The sequence below is a fragment of the Mustela putorius genome, unplaced genomic scaffold (genome assembly GCF_011764305.1).
Source record: "Mustela putorius furo isolate JIRA1106 unplaced genomic scaffold, ASM1176430v1.1 tig00003909_pilon_pilon_pilon, whole genome shotgun sequence".
Classification (NCBI taxonomy): domain Eukaryota; kingdom Metazoa; phylum Chordata; class Mammalia; order Carnivora; family Mustelidae; genus Mustela; species Mustela putorius.
This window is the reverse complement of record NW_025422057.1, coordinates 1,711,792-1,735,064: the sequence shown is the minus strand read 5'-3', so window position 1 is coordinate 1,735,064 and position 23,273 is coordinate 1,711,792. Positions and strand designations below refer to the sequence as shown.

At 49.1% G+C, this 23,273-nt stretch overlaps 1 protein-coding gene across 1 annotated transcript in view; it reads right to left on the bottom strand.

Annotated features, from left to right (window-relative positions):
• The window catches only part of TCERG1L (transcription elongation regulator 1 like), a 174,152-nt gene that overhangs the window by 130,765 nt on the left and 20,114 nt on the right, over positions 1-23,273 (bottom strand). Inside the window, exon 4 of the mRNA XM_045068914.1 lies at positions 1,254-1,436. Within this exon, the coding sequence (XP_044924849.1) occupies positions 1,254-1,436 (183 nt within the window). The remainder of the gene's footprint in view (positions 1-1,253; positions 1,437-23,273) is intronic.

Below are 23,273 nucleotides of genomic sequence, written 5' to 3'. Positions count from 1 at the left end.
TAAATGCATGTTCACTAACAGCTTGAAATAGAAATAAGATTTTGTTCTTGAGAATACAATGTTCTACCGGCCGACTCATTTATCAAGCCAATAGAGAAATACGGACGCCAAAGACCGCATCTGATTTTCCAGAACAGTGTCAGCAAACCAAAACAGGAAAAGAACAAAACTGTGCTATTCCTTTCTCCCATGAACTTGGATGTGTGCGCACGTGTCTCACAATCTGGTGATGCTTCCTGTTACCAATAACCTAGTGACTGAGGACATCAACGGTAACATTAGAATTCTAGCATCTGATTAATACTAGAACCCATGGAACTTCCATTCAGGTCTCTAGCATCACAAGCAAATATAACACTCAAGCAGCAGTTCCAGCTCTCTGGGTCTGAGCACCTACCGAACGCTCATTCCAAGTCCACGTTGCTTTTGCTACACTTAAGGGAAGGACCCAAGCTCACGTTCATGGGTGGCTTGGACACACGGTGTGCGGTCACCATTAACAGACACACACCTACATCTGTGAACATACACACGGACAACAGAGTCGCCACCAGGGCAGGACCGAGGGCCCTCCCTCTCTCTGCTGAGCCCCCAAACACGCATCACGGCACCATTCGGGCTCCAAGGCGTCTGCCAGCCCCACGTCCGTCCTGGAGGCTTCCCAGAAGAGCACACACGTGCATTAAGGAAGCCGAGGACCTCTGTGGCCACCCACGCCCCTCACAGTCAGCCATGTGTCTGGGCTTCCCGAGGTCCCTGCCTCCTGTTCAGAACGAGCCAACCAGCAAGCCCAGGGGTGGGGTGTGACTTAGTGAGTCCCAGCATTGCACCTTTTTGTGTTTTACTAACTTAGATGCTCAGCCCTTTGCTGGCGTGCTGCCTTTGCTTCCTTCTGAGCTCCACGTAGGGAAACCGCACACCTCTGGGTGTCCTGACTCTCACTGACTACATTATTCCCCCTAAACACTTAGCAAAGGGAAGCCTCGCTTCTCTGAATAGAAACTTCCAACTTGGTCTCACGGCAGGAAATAGCCAGTCTGACTTAGCAAGACCTTCCTCAGTGGGGTTGAGGAGCGTGAAGAGGGGCAGAACCTGGGTGACCCCCCCCCCCGGCATGTCCTCCCCAGGGAGCCCCTCGGCATGTGAATCCAGGCACAAAGCCAGAGGCAGGCTGGCTCCTGCCTTGTCCCCCACACGGTGAGCTCTGAACCAGCTCCAGGCTTTGACTTTGAGAGCCCACGCTCTGTGCTTACCGGAGAAGGGGGTGGTCCTCAGGGGTATCTTGATGGGCGCCAAGGTCAGGAAGTGGCAGGGCTGCACGCTGGAGGGGGATGGGCCCCCAAGTCCCTCTGGGTCCACGGACACCATGGCAGCCGTGGCGGTGATGGCAATGCCGGGGGCGCTGCCGACAGGCTTCAGGCTGTTGTGACAACCACCTGCAGAAGAGGGACAGGGAGGTCAGCCCAGGGTCACCCGGGGAGGCGCCATCCACGACGTAGCATATCCTCACCCAGAAAACAAGGGCAGCACTGACCCATTTCTTGGAAACCCATGCCGTGTGCCAATACCCCAGAAATACCAGGCTGAGTTCTCAATCTGTCCAGACGCTATTGTGCAGAGCACATGCACACCGCTGTGACGTTCGGTGAGTCACAAGGCTTAGTTAGCGGGGGACACGCGTGCCTTACCCCCGGCGGCGGGGGACACGTGGTATCTGTATAACCAGGGATGGTGGTGACAAGCACGCCGTGTCTCGGAGCAGCGAAGGGAGGGGGAGGGCAAGCCAGGACACAGACGGGCGGGAGATGGGCTCGAGGAGAAGGCGGCCGGGGTCGGGGGGACAGCCCGGGTCGGGGTAGGGGGTTCTCCAGAGCCCAGGAGGCTCCGCTGATCCTCGACGACGTGGCTGCCACATGCCCGGTCCCTGCAGGGAGAACCTCGGCGTCGCATCAGCCTGGGCAGCCCCTTGTGAGGAGCCGGGCCCCAAGCCTGCAGTTGGGCTGGTCTTTCCTGGCAGAACTGGAAACACTTGAAACTTTGCTTCTGTCTCTGCCTTTTCTGTGAAGTTGTGATTTAAAAGGACTCTTTGGTCCCTAAATAATTGTAGTTTCTAAGAAATCGTCTGTAACTACCAGCTTACACAGATGGCGCAAGGTCTGGAAAGCGATCTGGAAATGCGTCTTAAAAATGTTAATACAGGGGCGCCTGGGTGGCTCGGTGGGTTAAAGCCTCTGCCTTCGGCTCAGGCCTTGGTCCCTGGGTCCTGGGATCGAGCCCGCATCGGGCTCTCTGCTCAGCGGGGAGCGTGCTTCCTCCTCTCTCTCTGCCTGCTTCTCTGCCTGCTTGTGATCTTCGTCTGTCAAATAAATAAAATCTTTAAAAAAAATGTTAATATAGTTTACAACTTTCGATCTAATGTATCCCTTCCTAGAATTCGCCCACATGCCCGATGCCTTCAGATAAAGGTTTGTGGCGAGAGACTGGAAAAAGCAGCAAAGGGCAGATACTTGTACTAACAGTGGTCCAGCCAGCGAGACGCTGAGCAGCCAGTAGAACCGCACAAGGAAGAACACCCAGTGCCACAGGGGACAGCTCACGGTGCGTTCAGAAAACAAAGCAACTTACAAAATCATTTCTATTTCTACACCACATAGCCATTCAGTCAACAATGCTTTATTGGGTTGACTAGGTGTCCACCATGTTCCAGCTGAGGGACAGAGCCGTGACCCGAGCGGAGGGAAGGCCTTCCTCCAGGGACCACACCTCCCAAGGGGGGGAAGACACATGGCATATACTTCCCTCGTTTATTTGTTTTGTGTTCTAGGTTGATGGGCACAACGCAGAAAAGTAAAGCAAGGAAGAAAAGGGACTGGGAATTGGTCGGTGGGCTTCATCTTTACATGGGGTTGTCAGGAAGGTCTGCCCTGGGAAGAGCGGTGACCGCTGACAGCCTGCAGGAGGCGAGAGTGAAGAGCTGGCCGGGGAGGGGTGGCGAAGTGCAAAGGGTCTGGGGCAGGCGCCAGCCCGGTGTGTTCCGGAGCTGCAAGGCGGTCAGGGAGGCGGAGTGGAGGGCAGGGGAAGGGGCGGAGTGCGTGTGGGGAAGGGGGCGACTGACCTTGCAGGCGCGCAGAGGCCTGCAGCTGCCAGGAGGGGTGGCGTGCGGGGGCGGGGAAGCTCTGCCGTCATCTCCAGTCGCACCCTGCCTGCTTTGCTGGCGACAGACAGGAAGGGGGCAGCTGGGTCGTGGCTACGCCCGGCCAGATCCTGTCCGTCTGCCTTTGCTTGTCCTTCCACAGTATTCAAATTCCCTTCGATGGGCATATACAAATTTAACAAATGTAACTTAAGCTTTATAGAGTCAGTTCTTGCGTACAGAAAAGTGGAGCAGAAAGTGCAGAGAGTTGGCACGTACGCCACCCCCCCACCCCGCCCCCCACCATGCTTACAGCCCCCATCAGTGCCAGCCAGTACCTGTTCCGACTGATGACCCCAAACTGATACACTGTTGCTAACCGAAGCCCCGGCAGACAGCAATGTTTGTGGTTGTGTTGCGCATTTCTCATCTTTGCCAAAGCCAGACGGTCATGCGTTCCCATCACAGAGCAGAACACAGAAGAGCACCGCTGTCCTAAAATCCCGTGTCCTGCCTGGTCATCCCCCGCACAGCCGCACAGCCGCACCCCACAACCACAGACCTTTTTATTGTCTCTACAGTTTGCCCTTTCCAGGATGTCGTATAATTGGAATCCGACATCCATTAAGTAGACTTTCCAGACTGGCTTCTTCCACTCAGCAATGTGTGACCGAAGTCTCTGTCTTTTCATGGCAAGAGAAGTCCTTTCCTTTTATCACCGAGTAGAATTCCGTCCTCTGGAGAGGCCCCCGTTCACTTACGCACTCAGCTACCGCGGGACATCCTGCTTGCTTCCAAGTTTTTGCAATTATGAATAAAACAGCTATCAACATGTGTGTGCATGTTTTTGTTTGGACGCAAGCTCTCTATTTGGGTAAATACTGAGGAATGTGCCTGCTGGATCATATGGCGAGACAACGTTCAGCTTTGCAAGAAAGCGCCAGACTGTCTCTCCAAGCGGCTGTACCATGTTGTACCCCCGGCAGCGGAACGAGTGCTCGTGACGCCCCTCGTCCTCGCCAGCCTTTGGGGTCAGTGTTCGGAGTCTGACCGTTCTGACAGGTGTGTAGGAGCCCGTCCTTGTCACATACACATTTGTGGTCAGAAAAAATCCCCACTGTTCTAAATATATTATCGTACTTGATAACAGAGACCTATTATAGAAAAGTCGTAGAATGGAGTGACTCACTGTGTACAAATGTCTCTGTGGACCCCCCAGCCAAACACGGCTCATTTTTTGTCATGCAGCAAACCCCAGTTTCCTGGGGGCATGGTGTGACTGCCCTGGTGTCCCCATCAGACTGCAGGATCAGCTCTTTTTTGGAGATGTTATGAAATAAGCACTTCCCTGACCATTAAATGGCTTACCCAGTCCAATTATTAACCGGAGCCCGGCATTCCAGGCAATTCAGCTGCCACACAAATTTGCCGCATTCACTACTATCCCCCTTCCTAACAGGTGCTGCCTCCTATTATAAATAAACATGATGTAAACAACAGTTTGCAAAAACATTCGTTTCTGCGTTTGTTGTTCTGGGACAGACGTTCAGGGTCAAAGCAGTGTGAGTATTTTTGGGTGCACCTGTGTCAGTTTAATGAGGTAATTTTGTGAAAGCCAGCACACCATTAGAGCCCTCTACAATTTCTTATTAAGCCTGGCTTCTCTCCCTCAGGATCCACACATTCATATGATCTCTCCGAGGGCATGTTCACTGGGGTGCAGCCATCAGTCTGCGCTGTTTAGAGACAGACCCACTGGGGAGACACACCACAAAGTTCCATGACCTCAGTGACATGCTGCTTGTTGGATCTAATAGCCCCGACCTACTGTTCAAACTGAGGATGACCTTTTAGAAACGAATGACAAAGTCATTACTGGTGTTTTAAAAGAAGCAGAAGCCAAGGCAAGCGCATTTCATACATGGACATATAGGGACATGTTTATTATCATGCGATTTTGTTGTCAAAAATAATATGTCACTTGCTGATTTCAACTCTACTATGAAGCTATAATCACAACACAGTGCGGTACTGGCACCGAAACAGACAAATCAGGCCACAGAACAGAATCAAGAGCCCAGAAATAAATGCAACCATGTTTGGCCAAGTAATGCTTCGCAAGGGAGTGAAGACCACTCACGGAGAAAAAACAGGCTTAAGCGGCACTGGGATAACTGGAGGAATGAAACTGGACCCTCGTCTAATGCCACTCACAGAAATTAACTCAAAATGGATTAAAGACTGAAACATAAGACCTGAAACCACGATGCTAGGAGAAGACCTGGGAACAAAGTTCCCTGACGTGGGTCGTAGTGATGACTTTTCTTGAAATTACACCTACAGCATAAGAACAAGAACAAAACTGACAAGCGGAACCACATCTGACCAAAGAGCTTCTGCACAAAGAAGGAAACCATCAACAAGCTGGAAAGGAAACCCACAGAATGGGAGAAATGGACATTGGCACACCATATATCCCATAAAAGGGTTAATATCCAAAATACATAAAGAACGCCCACAGCTCAATAGCAAAAAACACAAATAATGCAATCTAAAAATGGGGAAGGAGCCTCAGTAGAAGCTTCTCCACAGAAGATGTGGGAAAGATGGGGGCAAACCGGCGGTCCTCTCCACTCCTCATCAGCAAAATGCAAATCAAAACCAAGATGAGGGGTCTCCCCACACCTGTGAGAAGGCCGTCTCCCCAAAGATGAAACGACAGATGCTGGCGAGGATGTGGAGGCAACGGAGCCCTCGCGGACGGCTAAGACGGGTGCAGCCACGGGGCGCAGCTCGGAAGACCCACCAGAACGTTAACCACAGGCCGAGCACGTGGCCCAGCAATTCCGCTCCTGGGAATATATCCGCAGGGAATGAAAACACTAACTCCAGAGTCTACACGCACAGGCACACAGCCCGAGTCACAACAGCTAAGTCGTGGAGAGCACGGTGTCCCTCGAGGGATGAACGGATGAAGAACATGTGTGTGAACACAGGGACGGCTCTCAGCTCTGGAGCTCGGGAGGTCGTACCGTCTCTGACAACGCGGGCGGGCTCCGAAGGCATTATTCTAAGTGAGGTGGGTCAGACAGAGAAAGACAAACGCCATGTGATTTCGCCAAGATGTGGAATCTTAAAAGAAAAAAAAATACAATAAAAACAAAACTCCCGATTCATGGAAAGAGATCATCCCTGTGGCTCCAGGGGCAGAGGGGCTGCGAGGAGGGGGCGTCAAGGGGAACATATTCAGGTGTAGAGACGGTGCTGAGGACGCCACTGACAGCAGGATACCTGGGGCGGACGCGCCCAAGGATGCAGAGGAGCGTGGTTAGAAGACAAATCCTGAGTGCTCTCATCACACCAAGAAAAACATTTTTTCCTTTTTTCTTTACTCTGTATCATCTCTATACGAGTAGATGGATGCCGGCCGGACCGACCACAGAGACTGTTTCAGAAGGGACGTAAATCCAGCCAACATGCCGCCCACCTTATGCTTATGCAGTAACAGACGTCAGTTACTGCTCAATAAAACCAGGAAAATGAGCCAGCTGCAACAGAAAACAGATAAGTATACCTTATCTACCTATTAAAAAAAAAAAAAAAAAAAAAGCCTGGAAAGATAGTTTTTAACCTGCTTGAATTCATCTGGTTACATACAAAAAGGCAATGCTCCCATTAGTTCACAAAGCTACCCGAACATGGGTCAAGTCGGGGCGCTGCTGAACAGCCACGAAATGAGGCTCCTAACTGTTGGATGAGATGGAAGGTGTCCTGGTCTTCTTGCGGCGACGTTTCCGCCAGGATCCAGGCCACAGCGGGGGCCCTGTGCTGACATCCCAACCCAGAGCCCGGAGTGGGAGCAGAAGCTCGCACCCAGGCCCCGCACCCCGAGAGCACACATGAGCCCCGACGCACATGTGCAAGTGTGCAAATGAGCAGGATGCCCTGCGGGGGCCCGTACTGCAGACGAGCGCACAGTAATAAAATTCGGGGAGCCCAGCTTGGGAAGGAAGCTGTTGGCTACCTCGTGTGCCCCCTGTGTGCCACCTCGGCCAGGCATTTCCCCAGCCACCTGCCCAACTGCCCAGCTTGGGACTGGAGACGACGTGAAAGGAGACACCCGTGCAAACAGAGAAGCTCTGCCCGCGGACGCCAGCCAGCAGGTGCACAGAGCCGGAGAGAGCCTGCGGACGCCATCTGCTCCCCCGAGGGGTGGCTCTGGAGCCAAGTCTTGCAAGATGAGCAGGCACTCAATAAATTGTGTCGACTGATAATAATTATCATAGCTTGCTTTCCCCCAAGGACTGCAGAGAACCCCTTAGCTGAGTAAATAAACAGTGAGATAAGAGGTCCAGCCAAAAAACCTGCTAAGCCAGCTAAGCGATAAGCCAGGAATACTGTCCCATAAGGATCACTTATAAAAAATCAATGTTTTAAGCAAGACCGTAACTAACCGTGAGCTTCCCCTGAAGACCGGCCGAGGAGAGCGTGCGGCTGGCAGTGGGGGGAGCCTTGCCCCAGGTTCTGTCTTCTCAGGGCTCCCATGGTCTACCTCCTTGCAAAAGAGCTCTGTTTGCATGTCGTATTCTGAGTGATCCCTCCCGCAGCCCTGCGGAAAAGAGCGTCCACTGTCTTCTGCGGCCAGAGACAGTGGGGCTCAGTGCAGCTTCCTGCACTTCACAAAGGCCCTGGAGCATCAGGGCTGAACTCCAGGGTCAGGTGTGTCTGACTCGATGCCCCTGCAAGGCCGGTGCGGGTGCCCCACCGTCTGGACGCGTGCTGCCTCCCGTCTGAGACACCGGGCGGATGGCTGGAGGCCTTCCTCCTCTGCTCACTGAGCCCACAGGGGCCTGTGGTCCCGGCCCTGAGGCTGGCCCGTTTCACCTCCACGGCCTCGGGGACCCCGGGGCGGGCAGGCTCTGGCGGCAGCCCGTGCTCACGCGCGCACGCCTACCGGACCCTTCCAAAGCCAGCAGCTGGTTTGCTTTCTCCAGATTCAATGAGGAAACAAGAGGAAGGCCAGTGGCCATGGGAATGGGGACAGTGGGACCGTCGGGGACTCTAGAAACACCCAGCATTGGTGCAGGCTCCAGGTTGGGACGGCGCTGTCTGTCCTGGCTCCAGGGTCTCCTGCTCCCCACTCCAGCCGTGCTCTCCGCCTGGAGGAGGCCCTCAGCCACCTCAGAGGACAGGCGGTGCTGAAGGGGACGCAGCCCTGGCTTCTGGCCTCTGCCCCCCCCTCCCCTGCAGAGGGACACTCAGCCTCCCAGGGCTGCTCTGAGGTCAGGGCATCACCAAATCCCAAGCTGGGGAGGCAAACCAGCAGCAGGTTGTGGAGCAGATACGGGCATCTTCTCAGAAGGCCGCGCTCACCTTCGCCTCAGTGGGAGCGCGCCCCTCGGGAGGCGAAGAGCCACAGGTGTCCAGGACGGCAGCGGGGGACGCGTGAGCCACAGGGCGGCCGCGAGGCTTCTGCAGGGAGGGAAACCCCTACGATGACGCCAGCTGCCCCTTCTCCGTGCTGAGGCACATACTCAAAAAATAAACAATCGTTAGTTTATTATGTCTACTTAGCAAATGATTTCAGCTCCCGTAGAAATCCTTCAGGCGATATATCTACCAACTGGTAATTATTTCTGCAAAACTGACTGTTTGATCAGAGCCGTGACTTCAGGCACGCGGTGTGTGAGGGCGACATTCTCAGAGGCGAGTCTGGGGTCTGCGGCGGGCAGTCAGGAGGGCCGCGGGGCTCGGCGTCTGGAGTCCAGGTCCCGGCTCCCTTCCTGGCCCCCGAGAGCCCGGACACTCTGGTCCCAGCCGCGAGGACATCCTCCCAGCAAGTCGGTGACGGCCCTTGCGTCTTCACGTGCTGAGCTTTTCCCAAGGAGTGATATCAGAGCCGGTCGCATTTTTCTCCTTGTACAGACACTTAGCAGCAGTGGTGACTGTGGAAATGACCGAGTGTCCATCCATAGCCCTAGAGCCCCCTTCTGCATTGTTATTTTGTGTAACTCTAGGTGGACTCAGGGTCTTGGGGTCGTGCCCACAGCGGTGGGTACAGCCTGTGAGGACCCAATGGGGCTGCTCGGAGCCCTGTACCCCAGGACTGACGATCCCTCCAGGTCACTGACCCCAGGCCGTCTGACGGACTGTGGCCATGCTTCCTGGTTCTTGGCCCTGAAGGGGCCTCCAGCCAGGATTAACTCAGCTCCTTCTCCTCACAGCCAGGGGACCCTCAAGGGCTCCCCCCAGGGAGCTGAAGAGCGAACGGTATCGCTTTGGCGTGTGTGTCTCTAGCAGGAACAGCTGACAACAGGAGCTCAGAAAGGTCACTGGATCCCGCCAGGACAACGTGGATGAGGCCCGCACCACCGTGGGACGGAAGCCCAAATACCTCGGCACGGAGTCACCTTCTGGGGACGGCACGCAGGGGACAGGAGCACGGCGCGGGCTCTCCCTGCCTCCGCGCTGTAGACCGCAGGAGTCTGCGGACGCAGGAGTTATTCAACGCTAAGACGGTGGCCAGTTCACTTCTCTCTGTGCATCAGCTTAGAAATACTGATCTGTTTTCTTTTTATGATTTCGTGTAACTTGGTACACAATCATTTGAATATTCATTTTATTAAAACTAGAGATTAATTATACTACCCCAAAGAACAAACTGCCGCTAATACGGGATAATCCAAAGGTCCTGATGGCTGTAATAAACCAAGGCCGGAAAGGAAGGGCGGACAGAGCCAGGTAGCGATTTTCTTCGTCAAGAAACAACGGACCGACCGACAGCAGCTTCCACCGAGCGCCGTGAGCCCGGCCTTCTGCTCTGGGCCAGCACCTTCCATGGCAGCCGCTCCCGCTCTGGAATCCCAGCGCCACCACGGGAAGGGGCGGCACGTACGGCAGACCAGGCGGGGGGCGGTGCCTGAGGTGGGGGACAGCTGGTCGAGCTGAGCCCGGGGGCCGGCTCGGCACTGTCCCTTGACTCCACTAGACTCACTTTCCATCAGAACATCCAGGACCTGCCCACCACCACACACACTTAGAAACTCCTGGGGGCGGGACTGTATCCACAGGACACGTCCAGATATTGTGTATGCAGTTGGTGCTTAACAGATGCATGCCCGTCGAGCGGCTCCTAGACAACACTCACCTTCTGAATGACTCATTCCAGAACGGGCTTAGTGGGTTCCGTGGGTCCACAAGGACTTCTGAGTTCACTCCTGAGTGCGGCTGGCTCCTGAGCGCATCCGGGACGCCTGCCCCACAGCTCCCCTCCCCGAGTGCGCATGGCGGTGCCTAAAGGGAGGGCCTTTCTCTCTGGAATACAGTGGCCCCAGGGAAAGATTACCATTTGTCTTAAAATAAATCCATTTACACTCCCAACAGGAAGCTGGAGGTTCTGCTGACCTTGATGCGGGACAGAAGCTTATTTGTTGGCACAACAAAAGTTGTGCGGGCGGTTCCTTAAGGCGTTAACAAAACTGCGCTGTTGACCGTAGCGCAGCTGTTTCCAAGCCCCTCATGATGCGCACACACGTGATTTACACTCACCTCTTGCCTGACTCGTGACGCCCCCGGCAGTAATGAAGCACAGGAAATTACTCTCCGCCCGCGTCTCCCTCTTCGGAGACACATTTAGACAGCGATGCCATCAACCAGCTGACAATTTTTAGGCATTTTCCTGCTTTGCCGTGCCTATCTTCATTATGAAATTAAGATGATTGAATGCCTCATAATGGAGACACCAAATACGCCTTTCCCTTCACCACCTGCCGGAGTGGTTCTGTCCCCTCACGTCCCCAGGTAACCGCACGCGTCTGTTCCCTCGCAAGAAGGTTCAGGACGGTGGCTGGGGCGTTCGCGGATGACGTCATGGTAACCATGTCTGCACTGAGGACCTTATTCCTTGAAACCCAAGTGCTTCTCCCCAAAACAGCCTCCCGGGACCACCGTTCTTACTGGGGTTTCCCACCACTCCCTGATGACGATGCACCGTCCTTGAGAATAAATTTTAAGACAGAAATTTTCAGAGAAAGCATTCTCATCATGGGGAGCTGCTGCTCAAGGATGCTCTCCCGAACCCACGCTGGGGGATGGCAAGACACGGTGCCCTTGTCCGTCCTGGGAGAACTGCTGCCCTCTGTGCGGCCGGCCTGAGTGTTCGGAAAGCCGGCATCGGGAGAAACAGGGGTGAAGGCAGCCCTGCTCACGCTCACGCCGGACCGGCTGGCCCGCAGGCTCCCCACCGGCTGATCGCCGAGGACAAAGGGGACTTAAAAGCAGCAGGCCCACTACCGAGATCAGAAAGAAACAAAGGAGGCTTGGGACCATTTCTGAGGCCCCGCTCCTGAATCCTGAGGACTGTCTGAGGCAAAGCGAGCCTGCCCCAGAGCCTCCACAAGCCTGCCGAGCAGGGGGGCCAGGGGGGCAGCTATGTGGCCCGGAGGGTAGCTGGGCCTCCTCACACAAGAGGGCCGCTTTCTGCCTCCCGCCAGCAAGGCCAGGGTCCCCCGCGGCCAAGTGTGCGCACGCTTGCCGAGCACCAACCCCGTGCAGCCCCAGGGCGACACTCAAGCCTAGCATGGGGGACCGGCCGCCCGCAGCACAGGGATGAATGTGTGGCCGCACGTGCAGAGAAGGACACAGAGGCAGGGGTGCGCTTTTCAGGAGGGGGCAGGTAGGCTAGGCCCTGCAGTCACCTCCCAGCGGAGACCTCAGGGGAACAGGCAGTGAGCTCCGAGGACTCTGGAGGAACGGTGATCCAGGAGGAGGGAACAGCAAGTGCGAAGGCCACACCCAGGTGCTTGGGACGGGAAAGGAGCCCGAGGGTCAGGAGCTCCTCAGGTCGGGGAGTGACAGGGGCAGTTTCAGGTTTCACTCCCCCTCGGGGGCTTTAGTCACTCACCAAGGCTCCAGGAAGACAGGGCTGAGAAGCTCTGCTGTGGTCCCGGCGAGGGGCCTAGAGGCACTGGCGGTTCCCGAGGCAGCTGCAGCAGCCCAGGCCTCCATCCGGGCCTCTGACCCCACAGCTGGGAGCCTGGGGTAGTGGGAAGGGCCTGAACTCGCAGTGTCTGCACAGTCGGCTGTCCGTGAGGAAGCCACCTCCTCCAGGCAGCACCTCCTACAGGCAGCGTCCGAGCCTCGCAGGCATGGTGGCCCCCACCCTCCAAGTCTTCACACCTGACCCGCTGGGGTCTTCTCCACACTGGGAACCGACACCGCTAGCTCCGTGAGCGTCGTGAGCAGCTTTCTGAAGGCTCCGGCCGCTTCGGTCTTGCCGGCGCACGGCAGGGCAAGTACGGGGTCTCAGTCACCCCGATGCTTTCCTGTCGCTCCCTCATGACCGCCCCCCAGCCTGCCCTGCCAGGTCAGCTTCCCAGGAAAACCTGGCTCCCAAGACAGCCGGGATCCGGCCCAGTGGCTGCAGCAACCCCCTTCTGGAACCCCATCCTACCTCACTACAGGGCCACGTACCCCCTGGGACAGGGACACTGACCCCTCCCCCAACACCCCTGCACGAGGAAGCCCTTACACAGTGCTCACACCGTGCCTGCTCCAGTAGAAACTGGTCATTATCCTTGGAGCTTTCAGGCAGGGAAGACATGTGCTGACTTCCCGAAGGGACAGAGGAGGGAGGGGGAAGTCAGCGGCCGGCGGGTGAGCAGGAGCTGAAGATGCTTGGTGGATCACACAGTCCCCATGACCACCGGCCCTGCGGTGAGTCCCAGGTGTCAGGGCGCCCCCGCAAGCATTCCCAGAAGGGGGCCAAAGAAATCAGGACCATCAGCATCAAAGGCAGAGTGCAGAAGCCCTGGAGGAAGTGACGTTTGGTGAGACAGGTACAAGTCACACATTTCACGGTGCCCACGGTCTCCTCAGCCTGGCAGCCATGAGAACACCCAACGATGGAGATGGAAAATCACGATGGACCCGGGAGGGAAACTGGCCAGTGTCCCCAGGAGGACAGTCACCTCCACTTACGGAGTCCCAAAATCATCTGAAGGAATGGAAAATGACGAGTTCAGAGCTTTGGTGGGTTTCAGATGGTCCAAGAGTCTAAATCCACTTCTGGCCTCTCCCTCCGCCTTTCATAGCGCTGGTGAGGTCACACCCACAAGTGGTGCGTCCTATTCCCACTGGGAATCCCTTGGTGAGAGTTTCTCCCATGTAAGAGGCAGCCTGTGTCCTTAGATGTTAAGCCACAGGTGGCATCTGTGTCTGCACAAGACCACACACACACCTGTCCTCTCTATGGTTACAATGTGGGGAATCAGTCACCGGTTTGCCTGGGTGTCCCTGGAGAGGCACCCGTGACGGGAAGTGGTCAGGCGGGGGCGAGCCTAGCCACCGAGGCAGCGAGTCCGGCTACCCTGGGCCTTAACTTGTTCCTTTCTCCAACATCAAGGAAAGAGTTTTGCTGCCCCGGAATCCAAGTAAACCCTGGGGCCCTTCCTCTTACATCCCCAAACTCAGTAAATCCCAAGCTCATTTATGAAACTTGTTGTGTGATCATTGAGAACTGTTTAACTCTTATCTGAGCCTGCAACAGTGTCTCTACACCTCTTTCTCATGTTATCAAAAGCAAAAATCTATGGCCAACAGTCACTAACCATCTTCGAAGTTTCTCTTGCAAATCGTAAAACTCCATTTTTTGCATTCCAAATTGCATTTGATCTTCCTTCTACTGAATCAGGAGGCATTTTTGGGGTGTCCCTTATGAGCAAGGTCTTGCAGAAATGCATCCGAAGGATGCCCTTCCCCCCCACACACACTGCAGAAGGAAATCTGCTATGCAGGCTTGTCTCTCCAACATGAAGAATGCATGCAAATAGGCTAATTAGATCCGAAGAGATTCAAGGTTCATTTCCAATTAAAAAAATCCACTGTATTGAAGATAATGTTACCTGAAATGAATACTTATTTTCCTTAAATGAGTGAATAATGTATTTTTTAGGTAAAAGGCATTTATATTAATGTAGCGAGGAACCAGGATTTTGCAACTTCCTAAATAAAACTCAGGACCACCAGGTCATTATCACAAGAAGAAACAAGGACTGGTCACTGGAGAACACTCAGATATTTATTCTTTCCAAAAGCAAATCTGACTTGAAGCTCTTGAGGCTTACCCTCCAGGGAGCTCCGTTCACACAAACCCTCTCGAGCCTCCATCCTTAACTCCTATTAGTGACTTGGTCTGCTTTTTCTTGAAAAGAAAACCAGGTTTGCATTAATCTCATGGTCCAAACACCTGGTCTGCCCCTTATTAGCAACTTCAGTATCTAAAAGTAAATATTGTCCAAGACAAATGAAAACCCACGCTTCTGCAAAGCCACTTGGAAAGAACTGACCCAACCCCCATCTCTTGGAGTACACAGAAGAGTTAGATACTCAGGTCTAAACGCTTGAAAGTTTCTCAGAATTCTAATTGAAATCACATTGACATGAAGTCAACAGATATAACAATGATCACAGGGAATTTTAGAAACAAGCATCAATTTTAGGATTCCTGGTGCAGTTTTCCTGTTGTTTGTTTTAATTTGCAGTGTCGGTACTACCCGATAAGCAGAAGGGAAGTGAGTCTTCATTACAGAAACCAGTGAAAATATCCTTGGGTGTTGTACCAGAAAGACTGGGGCTCCCTATCTGAAAAGTTTCCACCAAGGGTATCTTAATCTATGCATACAAAAAGTGACACACTAAAATATTAACAAAATCAGCTAGAATGTAAGACCTACATAAGTCAACCTTTTAACCTGTTTGGTTTACCATCTATCCCCCAGAGCACGGTAGGTGGTAGGTGCTTAATCCATCCTTGTGGTATTGATCCTTGTCTAATATTTCCAAGCACTCGTTAGAGGCAAGACACGTTGCTAGGCCGTAGAGACCCAGCAGTAAACAAAACGGGCTTTTTGCTCTCGAAGAACTCACTTCTCACCTGCACGATGCTGACACTGAATGTTTAAAGGAAGAAAACCACGGTCAGGCAAGCTAAATATTTAACTTTTATCAAAAACATTCTGTCTCATAAGTTCATTCCTTATAAGTCTTGAACCTAACTTTTGATTGAAAAACAGTGCTCGTGATTTTGTACTTCAAGAGAAATCTATGACACTCTGCCTGGCTATCCAACCACGAGGGTACCCAATGTGAGAAAAAAAAAAAGTACTCTATTGGAGGAACAGATATTACACAATTACAGATGTAAGTGGATATGGGCCACTGAGTTGGCTGGTCTTCTCAGTCGGAGAGTTTGAGCTGACTTATATCCCCAACAGTGTGATGAGTTAGTATTCTAACTAAAGGACTCTCCTGTCACTGGAAAGGACAGTCCTGATAAACTCCGCTTTGGGATGCTTTCCTAAAGTTGCCAATAGTAGAAGTGGTCTCCAAAGATTGCATCTCTTCTCACTACCAGGAATAATTAAGCCTCAGGTCTACAATGGCAGATGGGAAGAGTAGAATACCATGGGGCATTCTTGGAGGCTGGTTTATGGTTAGATGGGATGGTGGAATTTAGGAGTTTAGAATTGGGCAGGAGTTGTATATTCGTTGGGGACTGATCTCATCCTGGGTTAGTGGCACCCCTTATTTTTGCAGAAGTAAGTATAAAACCTCTTTGGGGTGCCTGAGTGGTTCAGTGGGTTAAGCCTCTGCCTTCAGCTCAGGTCATGGTCTCAGAGTCCTGGGATCAAGCCCCATATCGGGCTCTCAGTCTGGGGGGGAGGGCCTGCTTCCCTCTCTCTCTGCCTCCCTCTCTGCCTACTAGTGATCTCTCTCTCTCTCTGTCAAATAAATAAATAAAATCTTAAAAAAAAATAAAACCTCTTTAGAGGAAAGCACAACAAAGTCAGGACCACTGCCATTCTACATATTATAACAAAGCAATAACGTCATGATTAAAGTACACCAAATCAAATGAGAAGCAAATCACCATGGGTGACGCCCATCAAAAATAACAAGCAACTAATCTGGATCCTCAAAGACCAACAATATTGGAATTTCATACACAGAATAAAAAATAATTGTGTGTACCATGTTCTCAAGAGGATCAAGGATGAAGACACTGTATGCAATGAAGCAGATTTTAGAAAAGAAGCCAATGGGATTTCTAAATATCAAATTATAAATGATTAAATAAAACACGTGGTAGAAAGCTGAAACAGAATATTAGAGACCAATGAAGAGAGACTTAGCAACTGGAAAATACACCCAAGGAAATTGCCCAGAGCACGGCATAAAGAGCAAAGAGATAAATAGCATGAAAGGAAAGGTAAAAAATTTAAAGTAATAAAGCTGAAAATATTTCTTATCAACATTTCAGAAGAAACAGAAGGACAGCATTTGAAGGATGTCCCAGAAATGATGAAAGATACAAAGCCTCAGAAGCATAACATTCAGTGAGTTATGAATTTTTAAGAGCACCACAGCTAGGCACATTGTGATGAAATTGTAAATCCTAAAGTCAGACAAAAATCTTAAAAACTCCACAGATGAAAGATAGGTCCCCTACATGGAACACCATCAAAAGAATGGAAAACTTGGCAGAAATAAATAGATCCCATAAATTCCTGGAATAGTAGTTGTAAAGGTTTGAGAAAAGAATTGCCATCAGCCAGAAAACCCACCCTTCAAAAATGGAGGAAAACTAGTAGTTTTTTCAGATAGGCAAAAGCAAGAGATTTTACTACTTGCTGACCTTCACTTTAAAAAAGTTCTTGGGATTTAACAACAAAGAAAAATGATCCTGGAAGGATTGTCTTAGGAAAGTCAAATAGGTGATGAGTATGGAGAGCAATAATAACAATAAATGTGCTTTAAAAAAAACTGAGTAATGAACAACATAGGCACCTAACTTGGAAAAAGTAGGTAGAAAAGGACGGTCAGCATTAAATTATGACGATGCCCTTATGTTGTTTAGGACAATAATGGCAAGACAATATTCAACTTTGGACTTTTTAAGTTAACTGTTGATGGCATAAATATAAGAGAATTTTTAAATAATAGAGGGGCACATGGATGGCTCAGTTGGCTGAGTGTACAATTCTTGATTCCAGCTCAGGTTGTGATGTCAGGGTCATGAGACTGAGCCCTACATTGGGCTCTGTGCCCAGTGGGGGATCTGCTTGGGATTCTCTCTCACTCTTGCTCTGTTCCTCCTCCCACTCTCTCTCCCTCTCCCTAAATAAATAAATAAAACTTTTTAAAAGAGTATTTTTAAATAATAGAAATAGAGTGTATAAATTCCAAACAATAGCAGAAAATGGAATATTTAAATAAAAAATTAAATTCATAGCAAATAAAGGTAAGCTCTGAGAAGAGAAGAACTAGGAACATAGTGATGCCGACCTAAGACGGGAACACAAAGTCCGGAGAGACAAATACCAAGACAGAGGTAAACCGACCAACTGAGCAGTTAACAATGGGTTGCTAATTGGAAAAGAATCCACCTATTCAATGTTTAAAGAAGGTACACTTAAATTGAAAGGATTCTCAGAAGGGCTGACAGCAAAGCTACGGAAAAAGACCTAGGCGCGCAGAAGGGAAGAGTGCCGGTGTAGTACACCCCTGTGAGACAGCTAATGAGCGAGAACGCTGTACGAACAAAGCCCTGGGTGTGGAGGAAGTGACCACATTATCAGTAAAAATGTAAAATTCACCATAAAAATAGAATAACTCGAAATATGAATAAGCCTAATGAAATAGTGCCAAAATTTATGGGAGTAGTAGAATTGGGGAATCTACCACCACAGTACTAGATTTGATCTTATGTTTCTCAAATAGTTTCAAGAGGAAAATCCTATAAACAACGTAATTATCAAGCTTACTCAAATGCACACGTAAGGAACCTTGTGTCCACCATTAACCAAAGCACATTCTGATCCATTTTGACATAGGTATTAGGCCATAAAGAAAATCTCAGCGAGGTTCAAAAGAATCATTGTTATATAGGCCACATATCTGACCACAAGTTATTTAAATTATAAATGAATAACAGAAAGAAAAGGACAAAACTTATGAATGATAAAATTAATTAAACAGATATATCCTAAAAATCTATGAGACATAAAATTACAATAAAAATGCAAAATCTATAAAAGTGAATGACAAAATGGCTTACAAATTTATGGAAAGCAGTGAAAGTGATATGTAGAGAGAAATGTGTGGCTTTAAATCTTCTATTAAAAAAGAAGACAAAATTAATGTGCAAATATGTAACTTAAGGATTTACGAAAAGAAAAAACCTGAACGAATCCAAAGAAAATGAAAGAAACTAGAGGTAAAATCAGAAATAAATGAGTATAAAAATAGCTATAGAAAGTATTTTTAAAGGGCAAAATTTGTTTCTTTGAAGTTCGAATAAAATGGACAAATCTCTAGTGAAGTTGAACAGGTAAACTTTTTAAAATAAAGAGGTATAAATGGGAATATTACATGTTTAAAAAGACAAAACTATTAGTACAGTATATTAAAACAATAAGTAAATATCATAAACTATTGTATGCCAAAAACAATTTGAAAATGTAAATGCAAGTATGATTTCTAGGAAAAATGTCTATACCACATTGATCCTTACAGAAATAAGCAGCAGAAAGCAGGAACAGTCATAAGGCAAATAAATACATTAAATCAGGTGCTTAAAATCTTTCCAAAATGAAAAAAATAGGATCTTATATTTAACTGGCAAGCCCTAACTACTGTTTTTTTAAGGAGCATCTCATTCTAATGTAAAACCCTCCCGAAGAATTGAAAAAGAAGGTCCTCTTCTCAGTTTATTCTATGAACACGATACAGCATCCACACTAAACCAGGTGAGCAAAGTGGAAGAAAAGAAAGAGCGAATCAGGAGAAACAACCAAGCACCCAAAACAAGGGGTGACAACAACACAGCCGTCTGTATGGAAAGGCAATTCACAGCGAAGAACTCGGGTTTATCCAAGGATTGCCAGTGATTTAACATTATTAATCTTTTTACTAGCATACGCTACAATAACAAATTAAAATGAAAAAACTGTGATTATCTTAATAGAGAAAATTGAAAAAAATTTACCTCTCAATTATGATAACAAGCAATAACCACTAGCAAACTAGGAACAGCAGGAACTTATCCTAAGTCCCATAACGGGTAATTAATCAAAGCCGCAACACACATCAGTGTTCATGGGAAGGATTAAAAGACCCCCTTCTACATGTGGATGGCCCAGAGTGTCTGCGTCATTGCTGCGTTAGTCAGTGCATTCACGTCCTAGACAGCAAAGGCAAAAATAAGATTTTTAAAAGTGAAATTAAAAAGCATGAGAGTGGAAGGAAGGAACAGATCCTTTTCCTGATGATCAATACTCGTGTGGCTCTCGCAAAGCAATCCTGTGTCCTCTAAAGCAAGTGAAAGGTGGTGACAACTTGGCTCGAGAGGCCTTTACGAAGTCTGGGGACTTAGGAAAAAGTGATGCTAAATGCCTAAAAAAACTTGTATGCACAGCGAAGATGTGGAACTAGTGTTCCCTGTGCATTTATGTGAAGTAAACTCTGATTTGTCATCTGGATTTTGAAAAAAAAATTATTAAAGGTAACATTTCCTAAGGTATTGGATCACAGAGATATGCATATTAAAATATTAAGTCAGAGTAGAATCAAAACGGTAGCTACACTATTGCGGCAACATAGTAGTGCTTGGAAATCCATCCTGCGGCCTCCAGTGACTTTTTTTCTCTCCTTCTACATTTTGGAGTTTCCAAATTCTGCACACCTAACAGATATGGATAATTCTTCCATTGGGAAAAGTGAAATGTGCTCAAATGAAAGGCAAACCATTTGTGCATATAAATTATACACGCTTATTACCTTTTAAGTATTCTAGATGTAGGATAGAATTGGTGCCTTAACTATTTTTATAAGATCATAGACATAGAAAGGTCACATTTGAATTCAAGTTGTTTGTGGAATGGGCATCGGGCAAATTTCTTTAAAATGCTGTCTTCACACTTTATTGACTAGCTGTTCTATAAAACATCCTGAGGAAGGGCTCGTTCACGTCTCTTCCGATGTGCTTGGTTCTTATCTTCCTGTGCTGCCCTGCCCCACACGGGGGACGTTAGCCACACGAGGACACCAGGCGCTGGCTGGTCTGCACTGAGGTGCGCTACGCATGTGAAATACAATACAAAAAATATCAAGACGATGTACAAGAAGAAGGAGGAGGAGGAAGAGGAGGAGAAAAATATCCCATTTATAAAATTTTATACCAATTACATGTTGAAATGACAGTGTTCTGCATAGGTGAGGCTAAATACAATTAAGTAAAATCAATTCCACCGCTTTCATTATACTTCATTAAATTATGAGTACTAGAACATTTAAAATTCTCTAAGTGGCCCACAGTATGTTTCCAAAAGAGAGTAGCGTTTTATAATAGGTACTAGCAACTGGAAAGTTCTCCTGAGAAGAAAGTGGGGAATGACCACATCTGGATTTTAGCGTCCACGCTTCCCACGGAATTCTGAATGGCTCAGCACCAATACGATGATTCAGAATCAAATCTGTGACCTACAACTCTCCTCTTTCCACAGAGTATTTCATGACTTTGTGGCATGTCCCCATACACTCAAGGACAAAAAGATCACGGTTGTGTGAAAAGATAGGAGTTTTGTTGATTAGTTTGTTCATCATCTAGGCAACCTGTCAACTCTTGTTGATCGCCGAATACTATTCCCGTGGTTCTGGGGGCACAACCAATTTTCCTAGAAATGGAGCCTTGGAGTACAGTCAAGACACAGAGAAAATATAAAGTGACCAGGAGGGACAGCTGGTCCACTAGATCTCCAAGAAGGCGCTGCCGCCGCCGTGTCTGGAGAGAAGCTGCCGGGACAGCTCCAGCCTCCAAGATGCGATGGGGCTGTGAGCATTTTATGGATTGCTGACATGTCACAGTAATGTGCTGAATTCTGGAAATAGTCCCACTTTACACAGAGAAATAGTGTCCCTAAGGTGGTACCATCAGCAAGCTGCAGAGTCATTTTAAACTCAGGCCACCTGCCCTCTGTAATGTCACTTCTCCAAAGCACACTTTCAAGTCACTCATTAGAGGATGACATCGGATGAGTGTCGTTCCTGCGCCGGCATTTCTCTGGCTTCCTGCAGAAGGCGCAACTCGCAGTGCTTCTTGGACAACCTCCCCCACACCCCCAGCAGTTTTCTCTGGGGCTGGAGGGAAGTGTCAACATACTGGCAGGTGCGCAGCAGACCCTGAATTGCTCACGCCAGCCTCAAGTCCCTTGAGGGCTTCCCGTTTCCCGAAAGAATCAAACACACTCACATCTTCCACTAAAATACCTGGTTTCCCATCAAACTCAGGCAGCGCGCTGCCCCCAACCAGCTCAGTTAAGCTGGGGATCCTAGACATCCCTGCTTAGGCTCTCGCTGCAGAAATCCCTGGGCCCTGGGCAGCCAGCTGGAGAGCTGAGGCCAAAGGATGGACGGCTGGGCCTCACGGTCTTGTTTCTGAGGAAGCCGGGCTGAGTCCAGAGGGCGGTGATGAGCCCCGCACATGTCCTGCTCGCCCCGCCTCACCCATCCCCAGTCCTGGAGGGGGCGGATCTGACCGTTGCGGGGGAGGGCTCTGTGGGGACACCACTGTCAGGAAGGTGTGCCACCCAAGGATCCACGGGCTATGTTTCCAAGGAGAACGAGAAAGAGACACCTGTCTGAGGCAGAGGCCCCGAACTGGGGCACCGCTGCTTCCCCAGACAGGGCGAGGGCTGGGGTACGGAGCGCCACCGGCACACAGTCGCTTCTCTGTGACCCAGGTGGACACAGTTCCGTGGTCGGGTCCTGCCCGTCGTGCACAGCAGATGCACGGCCCCAGCGGCGGAGAATAGTCTCCTCTTCAATAGCACGGAGGAGAAAGCATTTTCTTGCATTTTATGGCCTTTTTTCTGATTATAGAAGAAATACCTTCTCATTAAAAAATGGAAAATAAAAGATACTCTATAGTTAGGCATAAAAGGCCTCATTTCTGCCTCCAGAAATAGGTTCGATCATTCCAGTGAGTCTCCCTGGCCTTCATCAGTGTGTGTGTGTGTGTGCGCGTGTGTGTGAACAGAGCTCTTGAAATTGGGAACGCCCTGTCCATACACTTTGCAAGCTGCCTTTCAAACTTACCAAAACAAAACCAGAGCATTGCCTTTTGTCTAAATAACCTTCCACATCTGATTTTATTCATGGTGAAGACTATTTATTTTTTAACAACGAGTCCTAACTCATCTAACCAACTACCTAGTCATGGATATTTGAGATTTTATTTCCTCTTTTCAGTATTCTGCTATAAATATTGGGGTACAGTGTTCTGAATAGTGATGCACTGACTCTGTACATACGTATTTGTTCTTTCTCCAAGAGGTGGAATCACTGAAATGATATTAACTTTCTTAAAAGATTTGAAAGTCACAGTGCATGACCCATTACACACTACATTTAATAGCGTTCAGAATGAGCGCACACCCTACTGCATTTTTGCAAACACAGAGCAGCGCCAAGGTTTTTGGAAATCTGTGCTAATTTAATAGGAATATTATATTTGGTGATTTAAATTTGCATCCTTGAATAACTTATGAGTAAACCACATACTGCATAATGATCATTTATAATTATTCTGTGAGTCATCTGCTTATGTCTGTCTATTTTTTACGACGGTATTAGACTATTGTCCCATATAACAATTCTTTTAACACTCATTTCATTAATCTATATGTAGATTAGTATACCAGCATCCCATTTTTAAAAACTGATGCCACTTTGGAATAAGAAGTTAAATCCATCTGACAGATTTTAAAGATATATATTTGCCCATCTCCTGTGTATTCCCTGATCAACACTTTAAAATGATTTTCTCACACTTCATAAAAGTAATATAATTAACATTCTATTATAGCCATAAACAAAGATGAGAACTGACATCCTCATGATGTTCCGTTGTCCTATCCAAACCTACAGTGAGTCTCTTCAGTTGAAAAGTACCAGTTTTGGCAAATTCTTCATTTCCTTTGTTTAGATTCATACACAGTGAAGGTTCTGAGGCCGCGGCCCGTCGATGGCTGCGTCCGGCACCACGTGCGTCTTCCACGTGCAAAGACAGCATTTTCCCTGCTGC